The 25,358-nt window shown below is 42.2% G+C and overlaps 1 protein-coding gene across 2 annotated transcripts in view; it reads left to right on the forward strand.

Moving 5' to 3' along the window:
- Positions 1 to 1,121: 1,121 nt before the first annotated feature.
- SKAP2 (src kinase associated phosphoprotein 2) overlaps positions 1,122 to 25,358 on the forward strand; it is a 99,411-nt gene continuing 75,174 nt past the window's right edge. Inside the window, exons 1-4 of one of the 2 annotated variants that reach the window (XM_083578830.1) lie at positions 1,122 to 1,351; positions 6,186 to 6,291; positions 9,792 to 9,817; positions 19,897 to 20,004. In XM_083578830.1, the coding sequence (XP_083434956.1) occupies positions 1,303 to 1,351; positions 6,186 to 6,291; positions 9,792 to 9,817; positions 19,897 to 20,004 (289 nt within the window). In that variant the 5' untranslated portion in view covers positions 1,122 to 1,302. The remainder of the gene's footprint in view (positions 1,352 to 6,185; positions 6,292 to 9,791; positions 9,818 to 19,896; positions 20,005 to 25,358) is intronic. The other variant, XM_083578829.1, reaches the window with a different exon arrangement.

Genomic DNA, 25,358 nt, shown 5'->3' on the forward strand with positions numbered 1-25,358 from the left:
CCCTGAATTTATACAGTAAGTTCTAGTTTCCACAAACAAGACACCACAAGAACTCCTTACACATGCTATTCAAGAATTAGAAAAAAAGATCTTTAAGCTTTTGTCAAGGATCTTTTCTTTCTAGCTCTCAGACCAGGAGAGTGTAGGCTGCTACTTTATTCTTTTATAGGGGCACGTGGGGCTGGTCAACCTGGGAAGGTAAATTCTGATCCTAAACATCTGCTGCCTTGTGTGATATCTTCGGGAGATGGAAAGGCTTAAGGAGTATACCCTACACAAATCTGGAGTGGAGTCCCTAATATGGTTGGATGGCGCCTTGCACACATCCTTCGTGCAACGCCTACAGACCAGCTGGTGCAAAACACATTGCTCTGGGCAGCCCAGGATCTCCATACTCACTGCCTGGGCTTGCACTCCAGGGAGGTTACTTTGGTGCTGCTAGTGCAGCAGTTGGACTTCACCCCCGGAGCCATACTCCTTTGTCTCTTGAGACAGATGGATGCCGACCACGGCATATATATATGTTTCGTTCTAAGAGAATCCAACGAAAGCAGTTTTATTTTGTGTGCTAAGTAAGTTTTTCTTTTAGCAGAATGACAGTGGTGGGGAAAAACAACTCTAAAAATTCTGTTTGGAAGCAAAACAAGGGAAAAGGAGCCTCAGGATTCTCTTCTCGGTTCATTTTTTTACCCAGGAAATCCCCCAGCACGGCACTGTAAAAGCATCTCCCTGCCTAGAGCCCTGGGTCGTGACCCAGGCGGGATGGGAAAGGGAAATGAAGAGGACGCCAAATGGCGGCCGAAAGTGTCAACGAAACGAAAACAACGCCACGCTCAGCCAACCGCAGCAGACGCTTCCCGCGTGTCCTATTCCGATCGCTGTGTCCAATAGCGCCGAGGCGCTTAAGGCACCATTTTTGATTTTGGAACGCTCGGGGCTTATCTCCAACACCTGCGGGAATGGGTTTTGCCCTCTTTTAAAATGGCGCCCGGCATCGGCTGAGGGTCACGTCCCCCCGCCCCCCGGCGCTTTCCCGGACGCACAAGGCGGCGCCTGTGACCATAGCAGACGAGGAAGTCGTGACTGAGTGTAACACAAGCGGGCGGCTGAATGAGCATGCGCAGACCGACCTAATAGGCGGGGGCATCCCTGGGTTAGAGTAGTGTAGCCACGCCCTCCGCCTTGCCGCCTGTGGCTTCCTTGACTGAACTTCCCGGAGCCGGGCAAAGTGGGCGGGGCCGTTGTCTTTCCCTGACGGAGCTGCCGAACAGCTGCCTCTCGCGCGCGACCACCTGGCGCATCATGCACGGCTCCCCCGCCATCCCCGAGGAGGTCAGCAGCCTCCTTGCAGGTAAAGATGCCCCGCGCGCCTGAGAAAGATTCAGCGCGGGTTTGCGGTAGAAGTTTCTCTGGGACGAAGGGTAGAGTGAAGTGGAGTTACAGGGAGGCGGGTGAGGGAAGTCTCGGGGAGGGGGCGATGTGGCAGGAAGATGGGACTGGTGCTCTGTAAGCCGGATAGGGGAAAAGAAAAACTTATTGGGAATAGAGTTTTCCAGCTAGGGGAGAGAAAAGAAAATGGGAGAACTGTAGGTAATAATATCATGCAGGAGTTTTGCTAGAAAAGCCTCCTGGGCAAGGGAGGAACAGGTTGGAAGCTGTTGTGCTAATTGTTAAATTATGCATATACAAATATACAGTGCTTTTTTCTTCAAAAAATGTTTAGAGCTACTCTCGTTTTGACTCAAGAAAACCACCACTTTATAGTTCAAATCGCGTAAAATAAAGGTAGTAAATGGACAAAAGTACAAAGATTCACAAAATGTTTAGGGGTATGCATACCCCTGCGTCCGCCCAGAAAAAAAGCACTGCAAAGCATAGTTAAGAGTGTTTCTTTGAGGAACGAAAGTGCTTCAATGTGTCCAGCCAGCTTCCTGACCCCCCCCCACCCCCATATCACAATCTGCTTTTCTGTGTGAATGCAGGGTGGTGGAGTGAACTAAATGGAGAAGTCCAAAATGTAGAAGCTTCCTCTTTAACCAAATGAAAGAGGCCTATGAAGTCCACTTATTTGCTTACATTTTCATGCATCTGACAAATGGGAGAACAGTTCTGTACTATCTATGCTGCATTTCCTGTGTCGCCCAATATACACTCTGAATGTCTCTTCCTTGTTGAAATTTGCGTCGCTTATCTTGACAAATGCATCTTGTGACTGGTAACCTACAACCTCCGCAATGAAGTTCTTCTTTTACTCCCTTTCAAGAAACTTTGGAATAAACTCCCAATTTCTCCTGTCCCGAGCAGTGGCCTTTTTGTGTTTGTGATTTTATTTTATTTTTTGCCTGGGATGAAGAACCTATGTCCCCCTCCCCAATTCCTAATGATACAATTTTATACCCATTTACCTGAATGGACAGTCTGTTGAACTCAGTGAGACTTTCTGTTTAAATATGTATGGGGTTAAGAGTCAACTTGTTTAAATAACCTCTTCCAGAGTGAGCAGGAATACAAAGACAAATGGTCCTGTAGGCACCTTAATTAAAGTCTAATTAACTTATTGCAGCATAAGCTTACAAATGCAGGGTCTCCCATCAACAACCTACACAGCTTCTTCTTTGGCGATCACTCATAGCCGAGTAAGATTGTCTTCCATGAACACTGTCTTAACAATGAGTCTGTAAGTGACTGTGGAGGCCAATTCAGGATCCACACGTCCTTCCACAGTGGGGACAAAGGTTTCCTGGGCGGGAGTTGATCATGGTGAGGGTTTGCTAAACGTGCCTTCCTCTTAGCACGTTTCTCCCTTTCGTCCTGAGTTCGAGCATAAATGTGTAGGATGTGTGTATGCATATATACATTCCTAAGACTAGAGCAGGCACCCCCAAACTCGACCCTCCAGATGTTTTGGGAATACAATTCCCATCATCCCTGACCACTGGTCCTGTTAGCTAGGGATGATGGGAGGTGTAGTACAAAACATCTGGAGGGCTGAGTTTGGGGGTGCCTGGACTAGAGAAAGGGAATTTATTTTACAAGGTGAAAATAAAACACCAAGGAATACATCTTTAATCTCAGCTGCTTAAAAATGAGACTGCAGTTACACATGGATGGGAGGTTGCCTGCTCTTGATGGAGTTACACTCCCTCTGAAGAAGTGGGTATGCAGCTTGGGGGTAATTTTGCATCCATTGCTGTCACCTCAGGCTCAGGTGGCCTCAGTGGTGCGGAGTGCCTTCATCAGCTTCCACTGGTGGCCCATTGTGCCCCTATCTGGACAGGGATAGCCTAACTTGTGTTGTCTGTGCTCTGATAACCTCTCGTTTGGATTATTGCAGTATGTTATATGTGGGGCTACCTCTGAAGACAGTTCAAAAAATTTCAGCTGGTGCAGAGTTCAGTGGCCTGGTTGCTCACTGGGCAAGACAGTTTAAGCATATAACACCAGTACTGGGCTGGCTGCCAGTTCATTTCTGGGGGCCTTTTCTGAGGTGGTTCCCTGTTTGTGGAATGCTCTTCACAGAGAGGCTTGTCAGACAATATATTTTCACAAACTCTGAAAAACCTGTTACATTCCAGGTGAGCCTTGACCAATTAAAATTCCATCCAGCTATTATTTTGTTGGTTGACCTGAATTAAAAAGAGAAAAACTCCTGAAAACTCTGTTTAACTCCTAAAAATATGCTTAGGTGGCAACTTTTTGGATTGCAGGGCAGTTGCCAAATGGATCTGGCCAGGAAGGCACTTCCTGCTGGTTTTAAAGACATAAGAAAACCAATGTATTTGGAGTTTCTTCTGCTCATCTTCCACTAGGCAGAACATTATGCTCTGGGATATCTGTTTCTGACTTGCTGAGGCAGCCTCTATCAATATGAAAAAGATGGAAAGAGCAGTGCCCAGCACTGAGGTGATGGGCACCTCTCCTGGACTTTCTATGTACTGCTGCTGACTCTGGCCTTGTTTACATGACTAATTAACTCAAGATGTAATGACATATTAGTGGATTAGTTTCTTCTTGATAAATCAGAAGCTGAAACAAGTTAAGGGGTGCTGGTGATAAGTGGCTGCAAACAAGCCTCAAGTCTCTTTCTTCCAGGGCTAGTTTTTGTGGGGTTGTAGTATATTGTAACCCTTCTGGATGATGGGCCATTAGGCTGTTGGACCAGACTACAACTCCCACCATCCCTAGCTAGCAGGATCAGTGCTCAGGGATGATGGGAATTGTAGTCCAACAACAGCTGGAAACCCAAGCCTGGGAAACCCTGTTCACTGATCTTGCCAAACTCTGTTGTGTTGTGTCCAGTGAGTACAGTTGTATATATTCTTTGGCAAACCTATATGGTTAGATCAGAGGTGGCCAACTTCTATACTGTCATGTGCCAGTTTACTTTCAAGACGGTGGTCAAAAGTTTTTTGGGGGGAGGAAGAGTAAGTTTTACAAAATGAGAAGGTTGGCAAGGTTGCGGATCTTGAATATGGATGATCCGTCTGATCCTATAAAACTGATTTAGCGACCATAATTAAAAGAATGGTAACCACCCTCCTTATTTCTTATGCCCATGCTCTCCGTTAAGGCCATCTAGCCAAGGTAGAATATGATATTTTCTACATTTAGTTCTCGGACATAAAGATTGAATTCTTATAGTGCTTCATTTCCATTCTGAACATTAGTGAAATGAATGTTCATCACAGACGGATTCTGGATAACTGAATAAGACATAACCATTATGTGGATATCATTTAAGCTGATTACCTTTGCAATTACCATCTATTAAAACAGTATTGAAATGAGGCTAGATACATTGAAGTTAAGAGAGTGAGAGAGAGAAAAGAAAGGAGACCACTGACATTCTTGAAATAGCCTACAGTATCTGAAACATAGTTCAATTGTCTTTGCTATAAATTTGATGTAAGTGTCAGATCTGTAATAAAAATGGCAGGGGGTATTTTTTATATACTTGCTGCTCAATTAGCTTCTTTTTTAATTAACAGTGGGCCTGGTTATCTTGTCCTTCTGGCTCTTCTTCCAGTTACCTGTCAGGGAAGCTTAAATGGGTACATCTAAGAGTATGTAAACTTGGGTTTATGTTTTTGCATTTAAGAAAGTGGTGCTCAGTTTCCTCAAGACCATTCTAACCCCCCCCTTCCATTCCAACTAGTCAGGTTTGGGGTTTAAATTTTGATTCCACTCCTGTCCCACTTGAGACCACTTTCCTCAATATGTGAGTGTGTATGTGTGTGGGGGGGGGAGGGGGATAACACAAATAAATAAAACTACAGCTAATTTCACAAGCTGCTTTGCTCATTTTTCAACATATTCAGCCAAATTTCCTTTTACTGTGCTAAATGGTTGTCCTTCCTAAGGGGACTTGTTTGTATGCTGACCTCTCCACCCTCAGAGCAACCCCAGTTCCCCAATTCTCATAGTAAAATACTACAAAGCATTTAGATGTTGGAGGGTATTTAATCATTTGCAAAGGGGATTACAAAACAAAACAAAATGCAAAAATGTAAACTGCATAGTTTGTTCTGCATGTGAAGTTAAATGTTATTTCCATGTTTTTAATGATCAAAATCCAGTGAAACTTAAAATATAGGTTCATTTTTCAAATATTAAGTTTTCTGGTGTCATATCTTTTGTCCATAGAATTATACTGTCGATGCCTTTTAGATTATTGACTAATTTTAACGTGACACTTTTACCCACATGCTTTCAAAATTGGGACCAGCTTTAACCCAGAGGAAGACATCATAAGTCTACGGTCACTTCTGAAAATGGGCTTTTGTTAATGAAAGTGCCAAATGATGTTTGATCTTGCTCAATCATATATGCATTAGAACAGTTTATTGTCTTCTAGCTTTTATTTCTCAAGTAATGGGGTGTATATATATTTTACACACTTTGACAGTTTATTAAAACTTGTTGGGTTCTTGTTCATTTAATGATGGCAAGTGTCAAAACAGCATTTGCTGTGCTAAGCATAAGCACAGCAGTGAACAAATCTATCCAATTTAGAGTTTGAAATATCTTTCAATTATATTATGCCTGGGACTGATAAAGTAATTCCATTAGATAGTTTGGATATTATTGCCTTATGAAAAAAGCCATAATAGAGGTATTTATCTTCTGAGAATTATCATTTCTTCTTTTGACTCATCTCTCTCTCCTTTTATTCTTTCATGATTTAGATGTCGACACATTTATATCAGATACCCTAAAAGGAGAGAATTTATCCAAAAGAGCAAAGGAAAAGAGGGATGCTCTGATTAAGAAGATAAAAGACATCAAGTCCAAGTAAGGAATTATGCATGTATGCTGTGCGTTTAGTGCAGAAAGTGAATTATCCCTGCATCAAACCTATCGTTATTATTTCTTCACCCTAAAACTGGCCCTGAGAGTAACCCAAAGCTGTATACCTTAAAACCAGTTAAGAACAACTGATAAAAACCTAAAAATACAATTACTGATCCTTCCCCGCTAAAATAAGTTACAGTGCTATCCTTAAAATTAAGGTCGTAAAGCCCAGATTCATCCCTGAAAAAAGATAAAAATGGTGCCATTCTCACGTTGCCACCCACTGAAACTCCTATAGTGGAGCACACAAAGAAGAGCCTCAGAGGATGATCACATGGTCAGGGCTCATCACAATAAACCGTGATTAGCAGAAACTGGCTCACCATTATGTGTGAACATCGCCTATAAATTCCAGATCCTTGCCATTTAAATGGTTTTGATTATGCTGGTCCGGTTTGGGAAATGCCATGTGGCCAGGCTACTGCGATGTGGTTGTCTCTTGCTTGTTGTGAAAAGTTCGGCACAGAAGAGTCTTTTGTTCTGCAGCCAGGCCAGGCTGCTGCTTCTCAGTAGGTTAGTTAAAAAAAAAAGGAAAGCTGCCTTCCACTAAGCAGAGTGATGGAGGAGGAGGACAACCTCCCCTCCAGCTGTGTTTCTGTACTGGTTGTGGAGGCTTTTCTTCCTTCGCAGCTAGCATGGAAACCAAGCAGACAGGCAGAGGACCGATGGTGAGATCCATCTCACTCCAACAGGCTTGTTCACTCCCCTGTATGGAATTCCTAGTTGCCTGTGGCTAGCAGGTGAGTTGTTAAAATACAAGTCTGTACTGGGAAAAGGAAAGAACTGCACTACCTTTTTATGGCTTTCCGTCCTGATGAGTAATAAGAGTGAAGCATTTCTGTCCCTCTTGGGTTCTTTTGAGGATTTTTTTGGGGGTCTTTCCTTGCAGTTTTTTGTCCATGTGGTTGGGTTGCTTGCATTTATTTGGCATCTCAGAGCGTGGCATTTTGTTTGCATAAAAAAAAAAGAGATGGGAAAATGTGAAAGGAATGTGCCTTGCCTTTCAATTTCTTAAACTAGAATGCAAATGCACATCTAAATAGCAGTGGCCTGTGTTTCCAGCATTGCAATCTGCCCGCCCCCCTCCGGCAACTCTGAGGTTCAGTGTAGGAAGTCTGCAGTCTGGATGGAATAGCTCATTGTGGTCTTCTGCCAGTGCTTGTCAGCTTTGTGGACTTATAGAGACCAGCATGCTGCCGAATCAGTGCACCCAGTCTCTGAACTTAGAAATACCAGAGCTCTTGGTTGACCCAGACAGATTATTTACCTATTAAGAGAAGTCATGGCATGCTACCCAACCTGTGAATAATTGTTTCATGGAAAATGAAGAATTGCAGAAGAATGGAGTGAGATTGCTGTGGTTTCTGTGTAAACAGATCGGCATTTGAAATGAACTTGCTCTGTACAGAAAACTTTGACCTACTTTGTACTATTCTTGCGGGCTAGTTTACACGTAAACCTTGCTTACTGACTCCACGTAATTCTTTATGGCGGCCTGGAGAAATGGTTGTGTGAACTAGGCAATAGACAGATTCTTGCGAATCTGTGCAGTGATTCTTGTGAATATAATTTGTCAGTGTAAGTTGCTGTGAAAGATTTGTCTGTGCATATAATACTTTAGCAAAGAAAAGTCATCTTTTTGATGAGTTGCAGCCAGTGGAACATTTAGCACTGGTAAGCATGTCTTAATTGCTTAATTACAAGCCAGAGCCAACACTCCTCAAGGACTGAAATGGGGACACAGAGATCATAGAATCATGGAATTGTAGGGTTGGAAGATACTCTGCCCAATGCAATTCAGGAATCTGCAGCTGTCCTATAAAGGGAACTCTGGTGTTATCAGCACTGTGCTCTAACTAACTGAACTATCCCCCATATTAAATCAGTCAGATTGTTATTGTTTATAGTCAATTGCTGTTATAAAACATATCACACACAAAAATGCACAAGCCCCCAAGACAATCAGATAGTAAGTTAAAACGTATCAGTTTTCAGAGTTGCAAGCTATTAGAGCTTAAGACTGTAAAGTTTCCCAAATCCCCCCCCCGCTCTCTCTCCCCCCCCCCCCCGGTGTGTGTCTGTTCTGGCTAAAAAAAGTAGCCCATTGCTAGTGCATATAAAGCTCCACTGCAGGTAACAAACTTGTCTACACCAGCCAACAGTCATCTAATTTTGACCTCATCCCATGGAACTCTGAACCCTACCCCTGAAACAAATAGAGGAATTTATCCCTCAGCAAATTGTATGAAGGGCAATACTGGATTTAGTGTGCAGTGTTTTGATCTGTCCTGATCTCTGCTTTTTTTCTTAAAAAATGTTTAGTGGTACTCTCATTTTCCTACTCATATTGAAATACTGGCCCTCAATGAGACCAAACTTAGATTCACAAAATCTGCATCCCCCCAGAAAAAAAAAGCACTGCCTGATCCGCGTATGCAAATATTTGTTGGTCTGCTAAAGGATTTACTGGTCAGATATCCCGTGGTTTGAAATCTAAGATGATCAAATGCATCTTGAACAGGCAGTGCCCCATATGAGTACCAAACCACTGTGGATCTCCACAGGCTGCTTGTTGCAGTAACAGCAGCCACAAGTTCTTGGTTCTTTGGGCATTAATTTTATTTTTTTATCTATATCAGCAATATAAACACCCTGGTTTATAAGCAGTGCATGTTGAGGCTTCACACGATCACAGAAGTTAGATCAGCTCTGAAGCTCCATTACTCATTACTCTTCCATCCAGATTGTTGCATGTTGTATTTCAGATGTTGCACTACAGATGTTGCACTGATGTTGGACTACAGCTCACATAATCCCTGACCTTTGGCTATGCTAGCTGAGGCTGATGGGAGTTGTAGTCTAGCAACATCTGGAGGGGCACCACATGGGCTTACTCCTCCTGGCCTTATTCTCCCCTCACATAAGTGGTTTTAATGGCATTTTCTGTTTTTGTTTTCTTTTGCTCCTTCCTTGTATTTCATCAGTTTTACCGATACTTGCACCTTCACTCTTTTGTGTTCAAAATGTTCTTGCCAAGTTTAACTTAATTGATTTTCTTGTTCATTTGATTTACCTAATCTTTCTTATCTGTCAATAGGTATTTTGCAGAGCTGTACTTAAACACCTATCAGTTTTCCAGATTAATATATTGATCTTAAAGTTGGAGATTGCATGCATCCCAACCAGATACAGTTTCTGTTTGCTCCTGTAAACATGCAAATCGTGTAAAACGTGCAAACCTTTAATTTAATATCTTGAAGGGCATCTTAAAGCTAGTAAAATATTCTCTTGATAGTTTCACTTAGCGTTAAAATATTCAGTGTCTCTTGTTGGTTTTTCTTTCTGTTGTATTTGTTCTCGTTTTTAAAATAAGTAGCCTTAAGACTTTTCAAATACTTACATCATCCTTTCTTTCCCATCCCCCACTTCCTCTTCTGCAGCTACCCACAAGACTTTCCTGAAAGAGGTAAGGATATGACTACTCATTTGCATGTGGCATAGAAATCTTGCTTACTGGTAGGCTTTTAAACCGATCTCTGGTTTTATTCAATGTACTGTTGTACAATTTAAAATCCCAAAATTCAAGGGTCCAGAGTTCACACTGTGTGTGCATGTTGACTTTTTCATGGATGAGGATTCTAGCTCCCCCTGCTGGAGGAAAAAGAGGACAGCTTGTGGGATTTTCCTTTTGTGAACTTTTTGTGTTGTTAAAAACAGGGAAAGACACACCACTACAAGAACAACCAAACTAATCATTACATTCCAAACTTTAAAAAAGGATTGTTTCCTTTAGAATTTAATTAATATTGCCTTTCTAAGGTGAACCCCCAGCTCTTTAAATGAACCCCAAGTTTTAAATGGACGTTTCAGCAGAAATTGAATATGTTCAAAATAGAAATTCTTTATTGTCTAGAAGTTTGTGATATAGCACAAACATATTAATGCAGATTTTGTTTCCCTGACTGGTGTTGGTGTTAAGCAAAAGAAATTGCTTCTTGCATTTGCCAGTATTGTACTTTTAGTTTTTTTATATGTGGGAACAAGATCTGAAATGCTGAAATGGGAAACTCCAACGTGGTTTGCCTGTAATCGCCTAGTGCATGTATTGAAACAGACCTTTATGGTTTCATTAAAAGCAGGCTGCTACAGTGGCCTGTTCTGAATTTGAAATGGCCCTGTTTTCACGATGCTAATTCATGGGGTCATGACCTGCAGACTGTGAATGCTAGCATGAGGGTCGCAGCATGAGGTAAAAAAAAAAAAAAAGTATATGAAACTACAGTAGGTTCTCTACTAACCTGCAATAACGTGGAGATCCTAGCCAGGACATAATAAGAGTTCATTTTATTTTTAGTTTATATTTGTATGCCCAGCCATCAACAGGGGTATGTTCAGGGCAGCTTGCAAATAGAAATGTTTAGCATGGATTGGTGCCAGTATTGTAAGTGGCACATATCTGAAACAGAAAATATGTTTTTTGTTTACAAGCGCACATAACATCCACACAAAAGTTACTGCCAGTTCCCAGTGCAGGACTGCAACGATGGCAGAATTAGGAAACGGAAAGGATAAAAGCACCACATTAAAAACCCTAACTTTACTATGGGTGAAATACTATTTTGCCTGGTTCAAGCACAGCGCTTTTTAAAAGGAAAAAAAAAAGAGTAAAATCAATATTGCATCACAAATACTAATGAGCAAATTATTTAAAATTGATCCTAGTCCATAGAAGCATAGATGCAAGTTCTGTATGAGAGTGGGGCTTTCGGTTCGTTTCCAAATAGCAACAACTGGCTCAGGACCGAAATACCACAAGGATGATGGTGATACTAGGGAAATTATGGTTTAAAAGCAGGGGATCCCGGGTGCTCTGCAGAAGACCCAAGGCTTGCACTGCCCGGTCTACCCTCTAACAATGTCCTTGCTGGGCAAGATGGGCCAACAATCTTGACTCTGTGTAAGGAGCTTCATACATGCATATGTCCTTTACTGTTATTGGTGGTAAGGGAATTGCTCCTTAAGTTCAAAACCTGGACTTGTCTTTCATGGTAGTTTGGCACCCCTGTTTATAACTACAATGATACCTCGGGTTAAGAACTTAATTCGTTCTGGAAGTCCGGTCTTAACCTGAAACTGTTGTTAACCTGAGGTACCACTTTAGCTAATGGGGCCTCCTGCTGTTGCCAGGCTGCCGGAGTGCGATTTCTGTTCTCATCCTGAGGTAAAGTTCTTAACCCACTCATTTCTGGTGCTTTGGCCTGTATATTATTTAGATGTGTTCCCCACAAAAGGGAAGTCCAGGTTTTGAACTTAAGGAGCAATTCCCTTACCACCAATAACAGTAAAGGACATATGCATGTATGAAGCTCCTTACACAGAGTCAAGATTGTTGGCCCATCTTGCCCAGCAAGGACATTGTTAGAGGGTAGACCGGGCAGTGCAAGCCTTGGGTCTTCTGCAGAGCACCCGGGATCCCCTGCTTTTAAACCATAATTTCCCTAGTATCACCATTATCTGGTAGGAGGTGACTGGGTGTGTCATAAGGCAGAGTGCTGATGAACCCCCAGCCACTCATTGTCTTAATTTGCCGAGAGGCTTATGCCCAGACTCCTTCAAGTACAGAGCAAGTACAGGGGGTGCTAGTAGTGCAGTGGAGAGTGTTGTTGTTGTTTATTAAATTGCTGTTGTTTATTAAATTTCTATACCGCCCTTCATCCGAGGATCAAAGGGCAGTTTACAATACAGTCGTACCTTCGAAGTCGGATGGAATCCGTTCCGGAAGTGCGTTTGACTTCCAAAACACTCAGAAGCCAAAGCGCAGCTTCTGATTGGCTGCAGGAAGTTCCTGCAGCCAATCGGAAGCCCTGTCGGATCTTCGGGTTCCAAAGAACGTTTGCCAACCGGAACACTCACTTCCGGGTTTGCGGCGTTCGGAAGCCAAAATGTCCAAGTACCAAGGCATTCGTGGTCCAAGGTACAACTGCACAGAAATACAAACCATAAGGTAATGGGACCCCTGACCATTAGGTCCAGTCGTGACCGACTCTGGGGTTGCAGCGCTCATCTCGCTTTATTAGCCGAGGGAGCCAGCATACAGCTTCCAGATCATGTGGCCAGCATGACTAAGCCACTTCTGGGGAACCAGAGCAGCGCACGGAAACGCCGTATACCTTCCCACCAGAGTGGTACCTATTTATCTACTTGCACTTTGACATGCTTTCGAACTGCTAGGTTGGCAAGAGCAGGGACCGAGCAACGGGAGCTCACCCCATCGCAGGGATTCGAACCGCGACCTTCTGATCGGCACGTCCTAGGCTCTGTGGTTTAACCCACAGCGCCACCTGCGTCCCTTATACAAACCATGGTAACAAACAAAAGCAATAACCCTGACACACACATAGTTTAAAAGGCCATAGATGGTTTAATTAGCCAAAGGCCTTGGAAGAAGAGGAATGCTGTTGCCTGGTGCCTAAAGATATGTAATGCAGGCGCCAGGCGAGCTTCCCTGGGGAGAGCATTCCACAAATGGGACGCCACCACAGAAAATGCCTGTTCTCACGTCACCGCCCTCTGGACCTCTGGCAGAGGAAGCACATGAAGAAGGGTCTCAGATGATGATCACAGGGTCCTGATCGGTTCATATGGAGAGAGGCGGTCCTTGTGGTATTTCAGTCCTGAAGCAAAGTTATTAACCTGAGGTACTATTCTGGGTTAGCGGAGTCTGTAACCTGAAGCGTATGTAACCCGAGGTACCACTGTGTAGCTATTTGTTTTTAAAATAGCAGAAAGACTTTTTTTTTAAAAAAGAAATGAAATTAGGAACTAAAGGTTCTAAAATGTATATGATTAGATACACAACTGGTTAATTGGCTAAGAGCACTGCAGAAGGTGTTCGGTTGTGGGATAAACGATCAGCTTAATTCCTAATGGAATGAGATATAGCAGAAGATGAAGAGACTTTTTAGAGAAGGAACTCTGAGCAATTTGAGAGCATGGGTTAGTTAGATAGTGAACACTGTACATACGTCTAGGGATTTGAGAGGCGGGGTGGGTTCTCAGAGCAGCAACAGTTTGCTTCAAACGTATTGACTGAAATATATGTTGATGGCTCCTTTATTGCGGGTTTTGTGACAGAAGGAAATATTGATGATGTCAAAACACTCTGCTTGTTGTGGAGAGCATAGGCGGAAGAAAGTTCACTTGTGTTAGAAAACATATAAGACACTATAAAATACCGATTGATATGAAGCTGATGCAAAGTCAATCTGACATCTTTATTGCGATAACTGGGAATTCCATTAACAATGGAGTTAAGTGACTAGCTTCCCGTATTTAGTCCAACACCATTATCTGCTAGGATCAATAAACAAATAATACTATAAATGAAAAAAGATGCTATTTAATAAAGAAGGGTCAGGTACTGTGTGTCATATTGTGAGCAAATTAAAGCACCCTACCCTCAAAACATAAGTGATTAAATCACAGACGAAAGAAAATACGAACAGTGTATTTTTTCCGGTAACCATTAAATGTGTTTAATTAATGAAACTTTTTTTTAAAGTTCTAGGATAAATCAAAGGTTGTTCTGGGGAAACCATATTAATGAGCATTAGCCTCTTAATTATCCTCCTGGCTATGTCACAGGGACACATTCGTGCTTTTTCTTTGTGTAATAACTTTTTATAAAGAAGTATTTTTAAACTGATCATTAATTTTATGACTGCAGAAATGAGATGCAAAATTTATGCTGTTGTCATTGGCACAGGCTCAAGGCATCGCTGACATTATGCATGATTATAATGGAATGGCTGCCCGCTAATGAGTCTATAGACATTTCGTTTGAACATGCCTTGCTTTTAGATGTCTGATTAGGCTGTAATGCTTTCAATTATGCCTGCAAATTGTATTGGATACATTTACCTGATGCTTATTGTTCCTTTGTAGTTTAGTTTTCTATTACATAGAGAGCAACTGAACGCTTTGCTTTATTGATTTCCTTCCCCCTCCCAGGTATGCTAGTAGACACAAGGCACCTGTCAAGGGGACAATTATTATTATTATTATTATTATTATTATTGGGCGAGAAGCTCAAGAGTGACTTCTCTGACCGAACGAAGGCACAGCATTCATTGTTTCAAATGTGGTTCCCTTTGACAAGCTGTAGAGTGTATAGCTGTCAACTTACAGATTTGAAAATAAGGGACCAGCAGCCTTGAAAATAAGGGACCAGCAGCCAAAATAAGGGACCTGCAGCCTCACCTGTTCCAGGCACTCCAGTCTCCCTGTCCTCCTGCAGTCTGGTCAAACTCATGCTGGGTAGCTTCGAGAACACTGTCCAGCCAACTTTGTAACTAGGGGTTCAACTGAATAGAATCTGAATCACATGCACCACAAGGCCTATGCAGCCTCAACTTAAGATGGCTCCCCAGCCTGGCTTTGCACTGCAAAGTTTGCAGCAGCACGTGCAACAAAATGGCATCCAGCATTCAAAAAACCCCTCAGCTTGCATTAATTAGCCACACACAAGGCATGCAAGCTCCACCCCCCAGTCGTTCTTAGACTTCTTATTGGGTGAGCAACACAGCCAAGCAACACAGTTGGAGCCTCCCTCCTCCCTGGCCGGCAGGGAGGGAGGGAGAGGAGCTGCTTCCTTTGAAATTTAAGGGACATAATTTAAGGGACATTTAAGGGACATCCATCAATAAGGGACAGCAGCGGGGCATGGCGCTGGAATAAGGGACTGTCCCTTCAAATAAGGGACACTTGACAGCTATGAGAGTGTTGGCCGTAGGGCTAGGCCTATGAATGTGTGTGTGTATGTGTGTGTATATATATGTAACACGAGTTTTGTTTTTGTTTTTTAAAGAGGAAATTTGGACATGTTAAAGTGAACTGCGTTGCATCCTTCATCACAAGAACTCTTTGTTTGGCTCTTATAACACTTTTTTTGTTATAGGAAAAGCTCATTTCTTTTTGCTGCATGAAAGAGTGCATTGGTATGTTTGGTTTAGTTTTAAGTATGCCGTATATCTTGTCTAAATCTTTTGAGGAGGAAGCAGCCCACTTAACGTTGGCTTTTTAAATGGACAGACTTAGCAGGTATAGACATCTGGTGCTTTTTAATGCCTTTCCACAAATCTTGGAGGCTTTGAGTACTTTTTTAAAAATATATTCCTCGTGCTACTTTCCCCACAACATTGAGAAATGTAACCAGGGATGCGTCTGCCCTCCATAAAACATATAATAAAATTCTGTGCCGAATCCAAACTCTCCAGTATGTATACAACTTCCAAATGAGGACCGTGAGAAGAGCTTGGCTGGATCAGGCCAAAGGCCCGTCTAGTCAAGCATCCTGCTTCCCACGATGGATAACTGGATCCCTCTGGGAAGACCACAAGCAGGGCATGAAATCAAGAGTTCTCTGCCACTGTTGCTTCCCATCAACGAGAGGGAGGGAAGGGAAAACTAGTTCCATATGACCATTTGCATTATCACATGGAAATGAAAAAGAAATAAACTTTGCTGATAGCTGGGAGTCCACGGTTTTGACTCGGGTTAACCTCCAACCATTATCTTCAACTCCTAGGGTAGGAGTGGCCCTTTCCATCGCCAATCTTGTAGTGGGGTACCTTGTGCTTCCCATATCTCAGACTTGCGCTTTCACGCTGGGCTCCGCCTCCCACGAAGGATGCTGCCAGAATCTCATCCCCCTGGGAGAGATGCACAAGAGGCGACATGATGGGGGAAGGCACAGAAAAGTGGGGTAGTGGACAAGGTTTCTGGTAGGGAAGAACAGCAGGTGAAATGAGGAAGCGAACAGGCTGAAATGGAAGGAGGAGGAGGAGTTTGGATTTGATATCCCGCTTTATCACTACCCTAGGGAGTCTCAAAGCGACTAACATTCTCCTTTCCCTTCCTCCCTCACAAGAAACACTTTGTGAGGTGAGTGGGGCTGAGAGGCTTCAAATAAGTGTGACTGGCCCAAGGTCACCCAGCAGCTGCATGTGGAGGAGCGGAGACGCGAACCCGGTTCCCCAGATTACGAGTCTACCGCTCTTAACCACTACACCACGCTGGACTCTCGCCTCTTTCTTTGTGGATGGTTCTACTACCAATGTACTGGAGGAGCAGGAGAGCAGCACTCTGAACCAAGTCTCTCACATCAGCTGCAGGAGCTAGAGGGGAGAGCTGGATTCTGAGCCCAGTTGCTGTTGCTATTCTCCAAGAATATGAGCAAGTAGCCACCAGGGAAAGGATGGGTGTCGTCCTCATTATTTTAGCTTGTTCTCCCTGTTTCGGTCCCTTCTCTTTTCTACCCCATCCTCCCATGTCTTTCCTTTCAGTTCTCCCTTGGTATCCCTCAGCTGTTGAGTGGCATGGCAGTACAACTCTGTGGGCTGGCATGGAGTCAGTGATGTGGGCTAGACGGACATTTTTCCAATGCTCTAATAAATTGATTGGGACCTGTTTAGGAAAGTTTTTAATATTTTATGTTTTATTCTGTTTTTAATCTGTTGGGAGCCACCCAGAGTGGCTGGGGAAACCCAGCCAGATGGGTGGGGTATAAATAAATTATTATTATTAATAATAATCTTTGACATATTTAGTATACATGACATAAGAAGTGCTCTGTGTTAATTTTATGTTCTGTGTAAAATTTTTGACTCCCCACCCCAAAGTATTCAATTGGAATATTTGATTCTGGGGTCATCAGCAAAGTGCATGTAATGTGGCTTGAATACTTTCTTCAAATATGTGTTGAATATTGATATTAATTACATATGCATACACGTTTATTACATATGCATGCACACTTCCTAGGATAGTCACCCGAAAGACTCTAGCAACACAAAGTGAGGCTGTTGCACTTTCCCTCTTCCTAAAGTTCTGTGGCTGCCCGCCCTTATCATTGGTCTTCATGATCTAGTACAGAGATCCCTTCCTTAAGTAAGTTATCAATAGTGGAGGATAATAATAATAATAATAATCATAATAATAATAATCATAATAATAATTTTTATTTATACCCCGCCCTCACCAGCCAAGGCTGGGCTCAGGGCGGCTAACAAGCAACAGTAAAAACAAGTTGAATGAATACAACTTAAAAACAAGATTAAAATACAAGATTAAAATATTAAAATGCAGCCTCATCACAGGAGGAGAAAGGAAAAAGAAAGAGGGGGAGGGAATCAAATTGGGTCCAAGCCAAAGGTCAGGCGGAACAACTCTGTCTTACAGGCCCTGCGTAAAGAAATCAGATCCTGCAGGGCCCTGGTCTCATGAGACAGAGCGTTCCACCAGACCGGAGCCAGTGTTGAAAAGGCCCTGGCTCTGGTTGAAGCTAATCTAACTTCCTTAGGGCCCAGGACCACTAGGGTTTGCTATTTATGGACCTTGAGGTCCCCCGTGGGGCATACCGGGAGAGGGGGTCCCGTAGGTACGAATAATTGCCTATGGGGTTGGGGATTTGTGGATTCCTGCTGGTGGACCTTAAAATTAGAAAGAAATTGCCATGTGATCTGGCCTTTGCTTGGCTTGCTTCCCATTTACAACAGAGACGTTTCTGTGATTCCACACTGGCTGTGGTCTGTGTTCACAACTCTGTGACAAAATGAGGTTGAGCAAACCTCTGTTACTTTATCTTTCCTGTTTTCATCATTCCTTAATGATTCAAATTCACAGAGTATTATAATGTATGTAAGAAACACTTTGAAACTTCAGTTTAGAGATTTTGGATTAACGAGACTGCATTTTTCAAACACATGGGGATATTCTGTTCTTTCTGTAAGCTGTAAATGTTGCTTTCATCAGCGTTCCAGGGCCTGAAAGATACTCAGAAGGCGCACTCATGCGTTAGCCAGAAATAGTTGCAATTATTTTGATTCTGTACATTGTGGAGGATTCAGCTAAGACACATTCAGATTACAAAGAAGCCCTGGGAGTTGTAGCTTTTGGGGAAGCACAAGGTGAGCTAGACAAATAGCAGTTGTGCAGGATTTAAATTGCTGTGGAATTTGGACACTAATTATTATTTTGTGTTCTGCCCTTCCTAAAAAAAGGAGGCGAATATTTCCAGGAGGGCATTTTACATTTATTTTACAACATCTGAAGAGAAGTTTTTAAATCCCTCGTGTAACCTCTCTGCTCATAATAGTAATAGGGCTCAGGGCAACACACTTTAGTTGGTTATTGTTGCAAATCAACACTGTGAAGCGAATGTTCAAGTAGCCATGGATTTGACAAGCGACAGAGGCTAAAGGGCCCATTCATATGACCAAGCGGGTGTTATGTGAGTGCATGTGTTGAGTGGATCTATGCTGAGTTTGGCATGTGGCATTTACCCTACCGCAAGGCTGCTGAAAAGTGGACTGAGTGATGGCATGATAGATATAGGTTGAACTGGCAGGTGGATGGGTGATGAAGCGTTCATGTCACAAGTATGTCATACCACACATGGCCCAAGATTTGCTGCCGCAGCAAACGAAGGTTTACTACAGGGGAAACCTGACTACATTGTGCTACCAATGGCATGTCAGCGTTGCGTGGCTGTTATGCTGGAATGGTCAGAGAAAGCACTAAATCAAATGTTACGTTTAAGCACATATTGCTGTGTAGCTAATAAAACACGGTCCTCCCCCCCCCGCCCCCAGTTAATAAATGAATTATTGCATTGGGTTTCTGCTGGAAGGGATATTATGGTAGTTAATGGAATCTGTAGCTAGATAGTGCTGACAAGCCGTTCCTCATTCAAACACTTCATGTTGGATCCAGAGTAAAGTTGAGTTTATTTTTGCATTTATATCTCTTTTCCTGCAAGGAGCTCAAGGTGGTGTACAGAGCTATCGCCCTCCTCCCCATTTTATCTTTACAACCCTGTGAGGTAGAGAAAGTAACTGGTCCCAGGTTACCCATTGAATTTCATGGCTGAGTGGGGATTTCAACTTAAATTAATGGAATGTTAGCCATGATTCGAACATCACATTTTATTATTTTAAGCTCAGCTAACTTTACTTTGGATCCAACTCTTCTTTCTCATTCTTTACCATAGGATAAGGTTACCAGACGTCCCCGTTTCCCGGGGACAGCCCCCAGATTTACAAATCAGTCTCCTTACGAAATCCTATCATTCCGACTGAAGTTGAAAAGTGTCCCCAGATTCATTGAAAAAATTCTGGTAACCTTACCATAGGAGCCCATTGCTATTGCCCCCTCCAATAAAATATTTGAGCCCCCCCCCCCCAAATTGATGGGCATAGCCATTCAAATGGTGTATGTGTACCACATCTTGTGATTTCTTTTGTGGGGTGAGGCTTACCGGGCCCCCCTCCCCCATTTTTATTCAAGTTCGCACCCCTGTTCTTTACTGTAACTTTGATCTCAACCATGCTTCTGAGGTAACTGGATCGAGGGGAAAGCTTACTGTTGGATTCGGATTGGGTTTTTTTGGTCATGTTTTACTTTGAAATTCAGCTCGTGATGAATATGTGTATAATTAAGCTGAAAGGAGCCTGTTTTAACTCCTGATAAATATTTTGGTTTGTGCAGGAGAACTCGAAGATGGGGAAGAGCGTGAAGGCCCTTTCCCTGTGCCTCCTGACAATATCTCTGTAGCATCTGACCGCTGTGATAAAGAGGATGAAGGCCCCTCTGATGGTAAGTGGTTCTCTTTGTCTCAAGGTACCATAATCACAGTGATTTGGGAGTTTTGTTGGCTGCCAGTGTCTCTGAGCTGGTGCAATTCTTGGGAAACAGATGAGCAGCGAACCATGTGGGTCCTGTTCCTTACCTTCACAAGACCCTTAAGGAACTGAAGAGCTCTCTCTAGTGGCTAAAAATAAGATACAGTGGGATTTTTAAAAAATGCACACTTGCTTGTTTGTTTCAGTAACCAAAACAGATCACTTAGTTTTTCCTCCCTGCCCTCGCACAAATGAATCAGCAACTGATACACTCGGATTTCTTTTCTTTAGAACAAATCTCTTCTTAATTCAGCATCAGATTCTTCCTTAATTTTATTGTACTTGTTTTATTTAGTGTATAAATAATGAAAGAGAATTCATTTGATGGATTTTTTTTTTTTGCATGTGGCACACTTGAAACAGAGCGAGTTCATAAAATATTAAATTAATTGTTCTTATGGTGTGTCTTCCCGTTAATGTACTGACGTTTCTCGATCAAACAATTTTTGGTGCTTACATTTGAACAGTACTCCCTCCCAGTCCAAGTTTATTATATATCAAATTTTAATCATTCTTACATTTTTGAAGCTAAGAACAAGTGAATGTTCTATGGGGATTATTGCATCACTGTTTGCAGCTATCTCTTTCTGCTAGTTGACAGTGTTGATAGATCACAATTTGCATGCACATAAAAGTGTATACTAATTAGTTGTTCCGAATTTTAGACTTGGAAGTGAGCAACTTTTTCTTCCTTTCTGTCATATGATGATCAAACTGTGTAGCTCCAACTCAATTGCTGTTTGAAAATAATGCTTCCCTGCAACATCCTACTCCACATTTTATGTTTTTCAGATTATTCCCTTTGGAAACATATATTGCTTTTATGAGGTATAAAATTATATCTATTGCAGAACAGGGATAAGTCAAATATGTGCATAAGTGATGCACATTCTAACAACTGATTCAGAAAACAGGATCTTCACATTTATAGAACTCTGCAATTGGAGTTCTCTTCTGCTGAATTCAACTTGCGCTACAGTAAAGGAAAAACGAGCAATAAAATAACCTTTAGCTTTTGACTACCCCTTTTATATTTGTTGGCAAAACAGATTCTATGCAATTTTTAGATGAATCTCTCCCCCCTCTCCCCCTGGCGTTAAACGGCGCAAAGACAGAAGTGGTTTATACCGTAACAAAATATGCAGCTGTGTTTTCTGCCTATGGCTTACTGCACACTAGGCATAACGAAGAGGTTGCGAGAAGTGTTTTCTCCTTGCTTGTTTAAAAATGGACAACCGTTTTTGTTTGCGAAAGCGAATTTGACGGTGCTGACGCTTTAGCATTAAGTACCACCGATATTAATGTGCGGGTCATCTGAGAAGTTTCCAACTTTGATGCTGATTTTATTTATTTATTTATGATTTTTTTTAATGCAGTCTTTCAGTTAAAAAATAAAAATTCGGGGTGATGTACGTCACCATCCAAAGGTGAAGCAGACATTAAAAACATCATTGGTTATTAAATGAAAAGTAAAGACGCAACACCCCCTTTGCTCCTTCCTTTCCCAGTCTGGGCAACGAATTGTGGAGTGGCTGTTTTAATACTGATTTCTGCTCAGGGTGGTGGGGTTTTTTTGTTTTTTGTTTTGGAGAGAAACTAAGTGTAAGCGCTGATCAGTTTGTAATGCTAAGGCAGCTGCTCCATGGTTTGTTTCACAGCTGGGGGAGGATGTGTAGCAGGTGCATTTGAGCAGTGTGCACTAGCATGTTGCTCGTTCAAGTTAAACCATACTTTCAGACTATGGTTTGCTGTGATATACAAACTAAGCAGTTATGAATTTTGCTGTTTGTCTCTCTAAATATCAGATTTATCCTCCTCTGGTGCGAATTGTGTTCGCTTTGCTCTATGTCAGACATTTTGTTATCCGCTCCGTTAAAGTTAAAATAAGCAAATCTGTATTAATCTCTACGTAGCCAGCAGATTGCGAAGGCTTCTGTGTACAGAGAAAGGAGTTACATTTAAGGTCAACCTCCACCAAATTGAGCACATTGTTTCTCTTCAGACTTCTTTCAGTTGTTTGTGCTTTTGTTGGCATTCAGTGTTTTTAAATGCACGAACTTTGTTTCAGTATCTCCATGTGATTGTGCACACCTAAAATATTCAGATTCAGAAATGGGTGTTAATATTGCAAGAACACTTATTGAGAAGAATGAAATCGCTATATGTCCCAGTAAACTGTTTTTCTCCATTTAACTGGAACCACTACACTCAGTAATTATAGCACACCTAAAGAATTAAAGCACCATTTTCAAGTTTTTTAATAAATAAATAAATAAATCAACTTTTGATTTGACTTTGGGGTTTTGTCGAAAGATAATTGAGAATGTGTAGCAAAAATCTGCTTGCAGGACTGTAGGTACATTGTCGTATGGAAAAAAAATCCTGCTTTTTTGTCTGACCTTTGACTAACAGTGTGCATTAATTAGAAAGAAGGTAATTATTTTTAACAGTAACTACAGTATAACTAAGTTAGCCCAGGTCATCAAAAGGCCTTTTTGTCAAATCTGATGAAGTTGTTTTGTCCTTTCGGTTGTCGCCAAGTGTTCGGCATGAACTCAGGATCCAAGCGTTGATCGATTATATAAGCTATAAACATGTGTTTGTTTTATTATGTCGATAAATTTCTGTACGGCTTGAAAATATCAACCCTCTGCCCCCTCCATATCTCTATATGTATTTAAAGTCTGCCTCCTCAAGCCCACCCCCACTTTGTTTTCTAAGAAATATCCCCCACCCCACCATTTCCTTGGTTCAAAAGTTCATCCCATTCCCCAATGGCCACCTAATTTTCCAGTTATTCCCTCCAGCCATATGTGTTTGGGTTTCTTTTATGGTTTATTAGGTACTGTAGTAAAGTGGCATAAGTTATATCTTCTAATGAAATTCAAGCGCACTTCAGTGATGCTCTGTCTTGATTGCCGGCAGCAATTAAATTGCATGGGAGGAGAAGCGTGCAGAGTCCCAGACACCTTAGAGAAAGAGGTTTAGCAAGACGAGGGGAAGGTGGAAAGAATTGCCAGGGAACAGGCCTCGGAAGAAAGCAAGATGCAGAATTCTCGCCAGACACCCTGTTCCTGGCCGGCTTTTATTTTATTGGCTCGCAGCCTGATTGATAGCCAAATCATAACTTGCTATATGCTAACAGGCAGAGTTCACTGGTAGGTTATTGTGAACTGATAAAGGGTTAGATGGAGTTTTGATTTTCACACTGGAGCCGGCTGCACCAGATTAATGGAATTTCAATGAGAGGCTGGAGTAGTTGCCGCTTTGTCAGAAAAACGGATGGAGATTCTATAGTCATGCCTGCTCATTAATACCAGTTGTCTGAAAGGTGTGGTACTTCTCTATACAAAAGACTCCAGATAATTGATTTTTGAATAGGATTTTTTTTTTAAAAAAAACTTATTGACGACCGGGTTTCTTGCAAAACAAACGACAGGATCTTGTATAGTACAACAGTGTTGCGTGTTCGTTGTTTTTCTTAATACGTCTGTGGTGAGGAATAGACCTTGACTTGATGGTGCTATAACCATTCCTTTGATATACTTGGAAATCAGAAAAGCTAAGGGGTGTGGTTTTATTTGCAATACATTGTTAGCATTGCTGTTTTCTTGAAAAGAGACGTGCTATTTCCCCTCTTCCCCCCCCCCAAAAAATATTGAAATGCAAACACGTCTACAGATTTATAACCGGCAGGATCATTTTATCTTTAAGCAGAGAAAAACTGCAGCAGTTTTATACGGCAAACTTTTCTCTTACATGCAAGCTGGTCTAAGCTCAACTCAGTCATATGTGTGCCAATGACTGCACAGAGAAATGCATGCATACACTACAGTTACAACTATGTATGGGCATCGAGTGGTATACAAATTTAATAAATAATAACAATAACTAGTAGCAGGTTTCATGATTGTAGCACCCTTTCCTTCCTGCTTCTGCACTTGCAGGAATTGATGCTGAGTATAGCTATCTCCTTTATACAGTGGTACCTCGGGTTAAGTACTTAATTCGTTCCGGAGGTCCGTTCTTAACCTGAAACTGTTCTTAACCTGAAGCACCACTTTAGCTAATGGGGCCTCCTGCTGCTGCCGCGCCGCCGGAGCCCGATTTCTGTTCTTATCCTGAAGCAAAGTTGTTAACCTGAAGCACTATTTCTGGGTTAGCAGAGTGTGTAACCTGAAGCGTATGTAACCTGAGGCGTATGTAACCCGAGGTACCACTGTATTGACTTTCTCCCCTGCACCTTGACTTAATCTGAGATGAACCCCAGCTCCTCTAGAGCAGGCTTCCTCAACCTTCGGCCCTTCAGATTTTTTGGACTACAATTCCCATCATCCCTGACCACTGGTCCTGTTAGCTAGGGATCATGGGAGTTGTAGGCCAAAACATCTGGAGGGCCAGGTTGGGGATGCCTGCTGTAGAGGATGTGGGACAAGCAGAAAGTGTCCTTTTTCTTACCATGTGCAGAGGCTTATAATATGAGGGAAGAGGGGCAGTGACTCAGAGTTCTCCTAGGGTGCCAACTACCCTTACTTGCACTGAGCTAATGGACAGCCACAGGTTCTCAGTCCTGTAGGAGTTGTAATCATAATAAAGCACAATTCAGGTTTAGGGCTGTGTTCTACAGCACTGTTGAGGAATGTGTACTGGGTTGATTCCTAGTTCACTATTTTCTTTGTGGAACTTTTGACCCCTATTAGATTGTAACTTGTTTTCACGAACACTTTTTTGCCATCCTTTTTTCTTGCCATCAAGGATCTCTACTGGCTTTCAGCCACCTTGCATTTATGACTTCTCCAGAGTTTTCCTTCTGCCTTGTATTGCCAAGCTTCTAAGGGTTAAAAACATGTTCCGTATCCTTTTGGCAATTGTTGGCCAAATCCTCCTTCTCATAGTCTGCTAAATTTTAAACTTCAGTTGTTTGAGACATCTTTCATTGCTTCTCACCCCTTCGTTTGTATTTCACTTCGATGCATCACACTGCACCGCTTCTCGGTTTCCTTTGCAGCCCCAGCAAGGCCATCATGTTTCATTGCAACTAGTTGGCTATGGGCTTTATAGCACCATGCGAGTGGTAGAACTTGCGACCAGCCTCGTCTGACATACTAAAAAACGTCTTAAAGCGAGTGATGTTTCAGGGAAGCAGTGGTATTATTGTTGCTTGGCTTATTGCTTTTTGCAAGAAGTTGGGAAAGAGACTCAAAAACAACACTGTGTAGCATGTCTTGTTTCTTGGAAAAGTAATGGAGAAAGGGTATCACACTTGTC

This window comes from Podarcis filfolensis, assembly GCF_964270895.1.
Source record: "Podarcis filfolensis genome assembly, chromosome: 12".
NCBI classification, from domain to species: Eukaryota; Metazoa; Chordata; class Lepidosauria; order Squamata; family Lacertidae; genus Podarcis; species Podarcis filfolensis.